General features: G+C 43.5%; 1 protein-coding gene across 1 annotated transcript; it reads right to left on the minus strand.

Moving 5' to 3' along the window:
• Positions 1 to 937: 937 nt before the first annotated feature.
• On the minus strand, positions 938 to 10,065 carry tbx18 (T-box transcription factor 18). Its single transcript, XM_034580069.1, has 8 exons — positions 9,602 to 10,065; positions 8,029 to 8,191; positions 7,643 to 7,744; positions 6,051 to 6,222; positions 5,472 to 5,639; positions 4,542 to 4,606; positions 3,101 to 3,195; positions 938 to 2,576 (listed from the first exon to the last, which is right to left on the minus strand). Exons 1-8 carry the CDS (start codon positions 9,834 to 9,836, stop codon positions 2,038 to 2,040), a joined length of 1,539 nt encoding a protein of 512 aa, XP_034435960.1. The 5' UTR covers positions 9,837 to 10,065; the 3' UTR covers positions 938 to 2,037.
• Positions 10,066 to 10,674: the final 609 nt, after the last annotated feature.

Below are 10,674 nucleotides of genomic sequence, written 5' to 3' on the forward strand. Positions count from 1 at the left end.
GGTTTCTCTGTTTTTGTCTTGTTTTTTTCGTAGACTTTGGTGAGTGTGCTTGTTCAGGTGTTAAAATAGGTTCAAATTCCAAAGTTTGAGTGGCAGCTCTCTGAAAAGTCTTGGCTTGTGCTTTCAGCAGAGTAGTATGAATTTGGGTTGAGGAGGGGGCGGGGGGGTCCATTCTCAGGGATCGACATGAACTTTGAGACTGTGAGGTCACACACTCGCTGACAACTCAACCACCTGTTCAACCACACACACACACACGCACGCACGCACGCACGCACGCACGCACGCACGCACACACACACACACACACACACACACACACACACCACACACGTGCATGCTGGTCTTTATATGGTTGTGAGGAAACTCATTGATATAATTACCTAACCTTAAACATCACATTTAAATGTCCTAACCATGATGATTGCCTAACCCTAACATAAATCTAATTCTGACCTTAAAACCAATTCTTAACCACCAAACAATTGTGTTGACTAACCAAACCAAAACGTGTCATGTAAATCATGTGACTAGTCAGTTCAGCGGATGTGTAGTTATAAGTTTAATTTGTATGGCCATTACACAATAAATATTTAATTTTGTGTGTGTGTGTGTGTGTGTTTACGTGTGCCTGGGAACTGTTTTTGTCTCCTGTGGTATTTTTCATTTGTCTGGCATCTATAGCCTCACCCACACACACACACACACACACACACACACACACACACACACACACACACACACACACACACACACACAGACAAACACACACTAACAAAAAGCGACCCAGCAAATACGTTGTTTTCATATGGAAATATTGTGATTACTTTAGTGAAACAATATGTGCAAAAAATTCACATACACTTATAATCGTCACTACACCATCTGAAATCAGTTAAATTAGAAAATATTGATCAGGCTACATATAAACATTGTCTTATGAATAGATATATTTTATTTGGCTCAAAAAGGTCAAAGATCACGTTAATGTCCTCGGCCAAACAGCGTGCCGATATATCCCATATTTGCAAAGAAACAAAAAAGCTTTTCAGTCAAGTTCAGGGCTGGCTGTACCTGACCCAGTCTAAAGAGCAGAAGCAGGTGCGTTGGGGTTTCTAAGTGCGAAGGGTCACACAGCCTTTTATATACACATCTCTCCTCTCCACCCCGCTATATACAGAGCCATCATGTGCAGTTACATCTGTGTCACATAAGGAAAGACGTTCTTCAGCCTGACTTCCAAACAGCTGCATCATCTGTCAAACCAGACATAGAATTTATAGATCGGTCCGTCATCGGTCGCTCTCCCACAGCTTTAACCTTGTCAGTCCATAACTGTCACAGACATATCTCCCTTGGTTTCTTATGGCAGTGATGTCATCATGTTAGTATGTGACAGGCTCCTGGTGAAGTTTTTTGTTGGTTTCAGTCTGAGTGGTGAAAAGACCCTGTCTGTAGTGCATATTACTAAGTGGATTTGTTTTTAATTCAAAGAATTGATCAAGAACACTGGCAGGCATTTACTGAGACAGATAATTTAATTGACTAAAGGAAATCAGTCGAAATATCTCTTTAAAAAGAAAGTTAAAAAATAGTGTTCAGTTACTCCTTTCAAAGTAGGGGAGATCATAGAGGCCGTGCAGAATGCTGTGTGAGTATAATACTGCTTCAGGGCCTCCTGCCAGGGGTTGAAGTGCTTGCTTTGAGTGTCTGGGCCAGCTCTCTGTCGGCCCTATCCATATTCAGTCCCAGTTCAGTCGCTGAGTTGCATTGCTTGGACTCCTTAATCAAAGCTGCAGGATATTTCTTCGTTTAGTGAACACTGCAGCTGCACATGCAGTTAAAGGAGCTTTGACAAGCTTGCATGCTCACAGAAACGATAGCTCGATCTGTCAATCTTCTCTTTGTCCACTTCAGCTCAATGCCTGTTCAGCACATGGATGATTAATTTGTAGAACTGTCTCAACCAAAAGCAACTTACACCCATTCCAGGGTGTCATATTGTTTTCGTGACAACCTAGACGTCCAGTATCAAAATCAGCCCATGTGGGCAGTGACCTGTGAGGCCCCACCTCCTGGTTGGGTACCTGCTAGTCCTAAAGTCCGAGAGTCAAACAAAAAGCCCTGCTGTCCTCCACTGAGCACACCCAGACTGTCCGTTAGAGTCCCACTAGGAGACGAGCCAAGGAAGGGACTCTGATGATTGGCAGTTGCAGCAGCCATTTTATCAGGGCTGGCAGCGAGGCGCGGTGATGGAGGGAATGTGTAACCGTACAGGCTGTAGGGCGGTGTGTGGAGGCGAAGACCAGCGTAACCCTGCGGGTTGTGGTTGGATAGATAGCCAAGTTGAGAAGCAGGAAGAGGCAGGGTACAGAATCCTTCACCGTCATACGCCGATGGACCTCTGGGAGGTGGGTATGGCTCGTGGGCGTTGCTGAACCGATGGAGGGGGTGTGTAGGTCGACTGCAGGTGTAGTCAGGTGGGCTGAGAGGGCAAACTTGGAAAGGTGAGGAGCATGGGGACGTGGAGAGCAAGTGAGATGTTGCTCCGACCCCTCCATGAGCTCCTGGGATTCCTACAGAAACAGAGCCAGAGAAACAGAAGAATGAAATCAACACATCCACCACATCCACCACTCAGAGTTGGTCATTGGCTTCAATGCTTAAATCAACTACAGATACACGAATCAACTGTTAGAATGAAATGATGCCCTGAGATGAGGTATTAGTCTATCTATCGAGTGAGGAACCGTTTTCCTATAAATGGCCATTTACATTTTTATATCATCTAGGGTCATACTGGATTATTGAACACGTAAATCACACCCCTCTAATGCGATGGCTGGAACATTGTCTTTTGGTTAGGCATCAGATTGCAGATGGTAGTGATGATTATGCAATGTGACTGTTAGCACTCAGAGGCAAAAAGTATTAAAGTATTATGACAACTTAGCAAAACCTCTTGTTTGAAGGTAAATGGTGGACAGTTGAACATACAGAGTGACTTTGACAAGGGAAACTACTTTTTGCATAACAATTATTACCATGTATAAATTGACTTGTCCTCAGTATCTAGAACACTAGTGTTAGTTCACTCTACCTTGCTTGGCCATGCCAGGGATGTCTTCAAATGTGAGCGTTCGCAGAGAAGGACGCCAGAATGCATAAGACTCGACCAAAGCCTCCAGACCCATCCTGCAGAACACACACAAATGCACTCGTTAACACACATACATCAGAATCACAGACAAATCATCACAGAATCATTTGGATCGGAAATTCCAGTCCTGCACTCTGTGTAGTCACTGATGCAGCTGCAGCTGCTTGTTCCCAGCATGCTTTCGTGGTCTTACATTACGCCAAACACCTGGCGGCCATCTTAGTCTGTGGGGCCTCACTCTCCATCTCCATGGAGACTGCAGGTAATGAGGGGCATAAACGCTGTGTTGCGATTGGCTGCCGCCAGCCGGGTGCTCTGAGGTAATTGCTTTCACACGGCTTTTACGGGCGAATCAGGACGAAGGAGCAGGAAGCCGCAGCAAGGATTTATGAGGTGGGACTCCCCTTCCCCCCAAATCTGCGTCGCCCTCCTCCTCTAGGTGGGGCAGAAGGTTGCTGTGGCGGAGTAATGCAAGTGCTCTGTTACCCCTCGTTAGCGTGAGGATAAAAGTCCTCCCCCCCGCGGGGTTGTAGCCACGGTGATAATTTAGACAAGCTGCCCGGAGCGACTCTGGTGTGCACCAGAGTCGCCTATCAGAGCCGAAGTTTATTTAGCAAACTGTTTAACTCTTCCTGTAATATTTAAGGGGAAGATTTTTTTCGGCCTTCCTGAGGTTTACTTTTATAGGGTCAGCAGTCACGGCCCCTCGGTTGTCCCGTTGGCCGTTCTTTACCTTCCTAACGCTCTGTCCCATACGTTCCCTCTCCTCCCCTCTCTCCTGCTCGCCCCCATTGCTCTCCTCTCCTCTCTAATGATTTCTATGAGGCCTCAGGGGAGTAGCTGTTTGGAGACTGTTGGAGTTTTACTGCCGTGTTGTTTTAATGCTGTGTTTATATATGTTTAGAAATGTGTTTATACAGATTTTCTTCAGGAGACTCTTGACTTTTATTATTTTGCTGTTGATGTTTATGTTACGAGGCAGGCTGGAATCTGACGCTCCATTTAGGTTTGCAGTTGAGGTTAGATTTTTCCCCGTCAGAGCATGTGCCTCTAACTATGCGATTGTAGGAATTAACGTGGCTTTAAAGTTAGCACATTTAAAAGAAAATGCATCACCAATTAATACGATAAAACCATAATAATGTATGCCACATAAGTATTTTTCTTTTCTGCCAGTTAGCACAGATTTAATGGGGAGCCATAGCACATTTTCCATTAAAAATGTTTTTAAAAAAAAAAACAGCTTTGCTCCCCATTAAAACAGACTGAAATATCCGTGACAAAAACCACAAAGAAGCCAGAATATAATGCAGCAATGCATCCCACATTATCCCTAATGCAGTAGATAATGTGAAAATCTCTGTGGTTGAAATTAACTCACCGGTTTCTGCCAGAGTCTCTGAAGCCTTTGGCAAATGGGTTTCTGTCAATTTTCAGCCTTGTTATCTGAAAGGCAAAATAAAAGTCTTGATTATTTCCAAACATTTAGTTCGCACAAAGTCCATGGTAACAGTAGAGTGGAAATCATCTATTAATAAATACATTCATGGGCATAGTTAGCTCTTTATTGTGCCACTTGTTTGCATGTGTTCTACTATTTCCCTGCACTTACATGTGAATTTGTGAATGTGTGAGCATTCGTGTCGGTTAATGTCTGTGGGGCTGCTCAGGCTGTGGGTGGTGTTTAAGGCCCAGCTCTGTGACCCACGTCCAAAGGGACTTTTATAGGCATCGCCACCATGTTCCGACTCCAGCCGTCATTGTAGGGTCAGACAATCCCAACTAACTACTTCAAAGCTCATTTTGACTGGTCCAGTGCAAGAATACAAAAACGTTATTTTCCCAAAGATGACAAATTTGTGGGGGAAATCCAGAAAATATGAAACAGTTGGTAAGTACAACTCCCTCTAGAACAAATTAATGAACTGGAGGCCTGTGTTTTGTAAGAAACAAACAAACACACACACACACACACACACACACACACACACACACACACACACACACACACACACGCACACGCACACGCACACACACACACACACACACACACAGTCATGCATGTGGACTGTTCTTAAAATGCAAACCAGACCAAGGTGAAAATCATAAAATTAATATCATGCAGAAATTGAAACTGTTTCTTATTCCAAAATTGTGTAGTCCTGTTCTGTCTGGAAAGTATAGCTAAAGAGAACAGTGTAGCAGAAGTGTATTTTCAACCTTATGAGACGTTGCCACCAAACAATACAAAAATGATTTAAGTTTTGTTTTAAAGGGGAAATGTAAGTCATGTTGACGTGAGTTGTGCTACCTGTTGATTCTGATATGCTGTGACTGTGGTGAACACAGTCTCAGGGAAGGAGAGGGTGCGAGTGCCTGCCCCAGCAGGAACGGCTCTCACTGGGGAGAGCTCCTCTCCACACTCTTTTCGGATCACATGGACCCGCGGCTGGTACTTGTGCATGGAGTGTAGAATGATCTGAACAAGAAGAGAAAATTACTCTTTTAATTTGAAATTACTTTAACACAATTTAAGATCGTTTACAACTATAAAACATGATTATTGGATAATGAACATGCACATAAGTGGGAAAAGAGATGCTAGATGCATGCACACACAAAGAAACACACACACTTTTTACTTACAAATATTGTACGTGCAATAATTAGGAAAATGCTGCACAAAAATACAGTTGGCGTCTTTTATTGTCTTGTAAAATTTGACTTTTTGATGATAATAATAATAACATGTTTAAAATGAGCAAACCCATTAGAAAAATCTAATCCAAGTTTGAAATTAAAGAAAGATTAAAGTGTGACAATATGAATATTATAAACATAGCCTATAATAACAAAGGGATATGTTTGAAGGCTCTGTCGGGGCACTTACGTGTCCCTGGTCATCGAGCTCATTGTTGGTCAGTTTGAGTTTGTCGAAGCTGACCACCTGACGCATCCACGTCTCTCCTGAGGCCGGGGAGTCCGGGTGAATGTACACTCTGGGCGGCACAGGGGAGTCCGCATTCCCCGCTACCATCCACTTGGAGCTGTGGTACACATACCTTCACAAAAACACACAGGGATTTAAAAAGGGAGCATAATGTCACAGGGTTGCAATTTTATAGCTGCTCGTTTCACTTCCCACAACAGCAGGATTTAGCAAGAAACATGACTGGTGATAAATTGTCATCAATAATAATTATAGGTAATCCATATGAGGGTTTTTTAAAGATTGAGATCATGTATTATTTAACTCTTGTTTGATATCTGATTGGCCTATACTCTAATTTGACTGCAGATAACCTATCTGACTCATTCAACCTTCAAGTAAAGTAATAATACCTATTTGCAGTTTTCAACAAAAAGTTAAAAGTGCTGCACAACCACAAAACAAATTGTTAAAATACAGATGAAGTTCATCAATAATATTGGTAATAATAATACAGATAAATCCCTTGAATATAGATAATAAATCAAATTCAATCACATTTGATGTGCATAGCCCATATTCACAAATCACAATTTGTCTCATAGGGCTTAACAAGGTGGGACATCCCCTGTCCTTAACCCTCAACAAGACCAAAAAAGCCCTATTAACAGGGGAATAATAAACACAATCAATTAAACATCCTTTCTCTTTTGCAACACTTATTGCAACATTTATTTTAAGATGTTAAAAAAAATGGTCCTGCCAAGTCCCAAAATCGTGCATATCTCAAGTATAGTCCAATCCTTTTTTACTACGGTTATTTGTCATTGAATATGTCACAAGTTAAAACGATGAAACATGCACATCGCAGGTTATAGGTTATATCTTCAATGACCTTTAGCTATCATCACCTGCTGTGTCGGGATTAAAGCTTCAGACTCTGCCTGGTCTGAGCTGTGCGTGCACAAACCTTTATGCTCAGATGCAATATCTTATCAGAGCGACTGCATGTTCCTATGAAAGGCAATTACTCCACCATACTGCTAAAAACGTCTTTACAAATGACAGAGCCACTGTGTATGGCATGCGAAGACTTGGCTGCATTTGTGCCATCGCAGTTGCGCGCTGTTTACTTGTGCATTAAAACATTTGTTGGTTTGACCTTCGAGGGTGGAGATGCGAGGCCTCCAAAAGGCCTTTTTTTCCAAAAGGGACGACAAAACCACCGTGACAAAGCACCGGTGCCAGGCGCCATTTGTGGAGGGACAGGGAGAGCTGGGGTTGCACATTTGAAAGACGAAAAAAAGGGTTGTCCCATGCAGGAGCGTGAGTCTAAATTAAGACGAACATTCATGCAACATCCCCGTTGCTGCAGGACGTGCATGCGAAGTTATCTGCCACCAATAAAAGCTTCATGATATTTACTTGCAGCTGCGGCCATTTAAATGTCAATTTTAAAGCCCTGAAAGTGACAGAGTGCATGTTTCTGTCATCCCTGTTTGCGTTGGCTTGCACTGCGCAGTGTGAGCGCGCGTGTGTGCGTGCTTTCTTACCTGTATCGTTTGTTGTCCACGGGGATTATATCCATGGCTATGTAATACTGCTGGTGTGGGTCCAAGCCCGTGATCTTCACACGCATTGCGGGGAACATCCGCCTGACAAGGAAACCAAATAAATCATCTATACACAATCATTTAACAACAGTAAAAATTGTGATTATTTTTAATGATTACCAGGTGATTTGCCTTATTTATAACTCTTAAATTATTGTCTAGTCTAATTTATTCTTTTCATATTTAAATTGATTTTTTATTTTTTTTATTGTATGCATATTTTAATTTTCCAAAGTATAATAATATTATTCTTTCTAAAGCAAAGTTCATGTCTGAGCATTATTTCGCGCATTGAACTACGGATTTCAATATGATCTCCTTCTCACCGTCCAGCCTTGGTGATGATCATCTCCGTGCCAATCTCGTGGAACCGCTTCCACAGGTCCGATCCCTGCAGGTCCACGCGGGCCTCGTCTCCGGTGGCTGTGACCGGCGCCGTGCACACAGCCGCGGGCTGCGGGCTCTCCAGGAGCGCGTCCTCGCTCTCCGCTGCACCGGAAAGAGGCGAGAGATTATGACACGTTTGGATACAAACACAACAAATCACCCAAAACCAAGAATTATTCTCCTACAAGGCGAACGTGCTTTTGTTGTGTGATTCGTAGAAAATACACAAGTTTGAATACAGAACATTTTAAACACACACACATTACAGCAGGGCTATGATATATATACTGGACAGAAGATGTTTTAAACTCCATCAATTCACATTCAGGCCTATAGTCTATATATGAATATGAGTTATTGCAGCAGTCATTTTGCAATGACTATTTTCAGCAGCCATACGAAAAACACGACTAATTTTACTACACAATTTATTTCACTGCAGTTATTATTTCAAGCAGGTAAAATGTTTTAAGTAGACCTATAATTGTGTTCATGTTGAATTCTGGTGCCCTAAAAGGCTGAAAGAAAATATATGTCTCTTAAGACTAAGGTACTCTGCACTTATTACTGAATATATACACCATCATATATTAGAAATCTAGCTGCGTCCGTCACAGAACAGCAATGGTTTTCATAATGATTTCCATAATGGAGTCCTTGGGTTTAAATCAGTTTTAATATAGAGAGAATACGTTTAGACACTCCACTAGAGTTTATGTGTCTCACTGCTTTTGTTATTTGGGCTGCTCAACACATGGCCTCACCGAGTAATGGAAATGTATGCACATTCGACTTGGGCCTAACGAGCCAAACTGTAACACAGAGGCAAACCCCCCCCAGCCAAGGGGCATTTTACAATTTGCAGCGGATTTTTAAAATCCTAATTCGTCAGGGCCAGTCGGTTTATCCTCTGCTGCAGACCTCTCAGGATCCTCGTACCGGGGGAGTCTCTCTGCCTTTATACGCTGCTAATTGGCGTGTTTATGATTGCAACAAAACTCATAAAGCGTCTCACATTAGTCACGCTCATATTTACAAGAGCAGGGCCGTGATATGATATCACATTTCCACTGTGCGGCTCTGACCATGTAGCCTGTCCTGGTTTTACTTCACGATCTGCATCTTTTCAGCCACGATTATTACTGAGGTTTCCATGGGCTGTAAACAGAGGGAAGTGCGCAGGCCTGGTACAAAGAACTGTGCTTCTCATTGTGGAAGGGAAATGTGCAAGTTGCTATAAATGCAAGTTTAATTTCCCCCTGAGAATAATAATATGACAACAAATGTGCATGGTCTAATTTTAAAGGTAAGATATAAAAAGCTACAGCTCATATTGGGAAATTACATAATACATAACAGATAGACATTTTAAAAATATTTATTTGACCTTTTTAGTGGTTACAACTGATTTGGTAATGTTGCCTCATTTAAAGGCCAATTTCCACCAGGCGACGAAGTCATTTTAATAATTCTGTTTGCTATGATTGTTTTTATTTGTTGATGTTTACTTACGGGATCCGTCACTCGCACACTCAGCCTCGCTGCCCTGCTCCTTGGTGCACGCTCTGTCAGCCCTCGGCACCGGGCTCCCGGTCAGATCAGAGACATCGGTCCCGTCCTCGTAGCCGGGGGACACAGCATCGTCTCCGTCCGTCCTGCGCCTCTTCTCCGCTCCGATCAGCGCTTCCACGGAGAAGGCGTGCGCCTTGACGCTCAGTGCGCACGGGGACCGCCGCTTTTCTGCCATGTCTCTCTCGGGGTCGTGACAGAGCGAGGCGGCGTCACGAGTTTGCAGGGAGCAAGAAAGGTTCAAAACGGAAAAATAAGAGAATCCACGGGGACAGTCTGGAGCTCTGAGCGGGTCTGCGTCTCCGTCCTCCGGCCGGGACAGCAGAGGGAGCGCGGGGAGCCGGGAGGAGATGTATCGCTGTCTCCGTTATCCGTGAGAGCCGTGCGCACTTTTGGAGAGTGTCAACTACTTGGAGCTTAGAGGAGCGCCGGGGAAGGCGACCTGTCAATCACAGCTCGGGGCAACCAATCACAAGTGGTCACAGCCCCCCGGAACTATCCCCCTGGTCCCGCCTGCTGTGGGGCCCGCTCGTGCCGCCTTATGTGGTCAAAGTGGAGCTCGAGAATGAATCATGTCTTCGGGCGGAGGAGCGCGAGGAGCATCCCTCTGTGGCATTGTGCGCATTTTCACACAGCGACCCTACATGCTTTACATGAGTCCCCGCTGCAGCCATCATCCTGCAACATGAAGAGTGACTGACCTCAGAATGTGTTCGTGCATGCGATCACCATTAGACTGGGCGTTACCAAAATATGTTATAGGCTGCTGGGCTGCTCTATATGGTCGTCGGCCTAGAAGGAAAACGTTCATTTTGTGTAATTTTTACTTTTTGTGTATTTTACTGATTTCGAATATTTGAACTAAATGATTAATGCGTTATCCAAACTTTTTCACGTAGCATCTGTCATTCCTATGTCAGAATCCCAATTTATTCAAACAGCAGACCCATTCGTCCACAACATTATCTCTGTTTCATGATAAAGCAACGAGGAATAAATCATAAACAAATTATTAA

This window comes from Hippoglossus hippoglossus, chromosome 24, assembly GCF_009819705.1.
Source record: "Hippoglossus hippoglossus isolate fHipHip1 chromosome 24, fHipHip1.pri, whole genome shotgun sequence".
Lineage (NCBI taxonomy): Eukaryota > Metazoa > Chordata > Actinopteri > Pleuronectiformes > Pleuronectidae > Hippoglossus > Hippoglossus hippoglossus.

What these genes read in the sequence shown, in the direction of transcription:
- tbx18 (XM_034580069.1), bottom strand. Translation starts at nt 9,836, where the DNA reads ATGGCAGAAAAGCGGCGGTCCCCGTGCGCACTGAGCGTCAAGGCGCAC. An exon ending in GTGTGCGAGTGACGGATCCC is followed by an intron (nt 8,192 to 9,601) that starts GTAAGTAAACAT and finishes TTTCCGGTGCAG; the next exon opens with CGGAGAGCGAGGACGCGCTC. An exon ending in CCCTGGCATGGCCAAGCAAG is followed by an intron (nt 2,577 to 3,100) that starts GTAGAGTGAACT and finishes CTGTTTCTGTAG; the next exon opens with GAATCCCAGGAGCTCATGGA.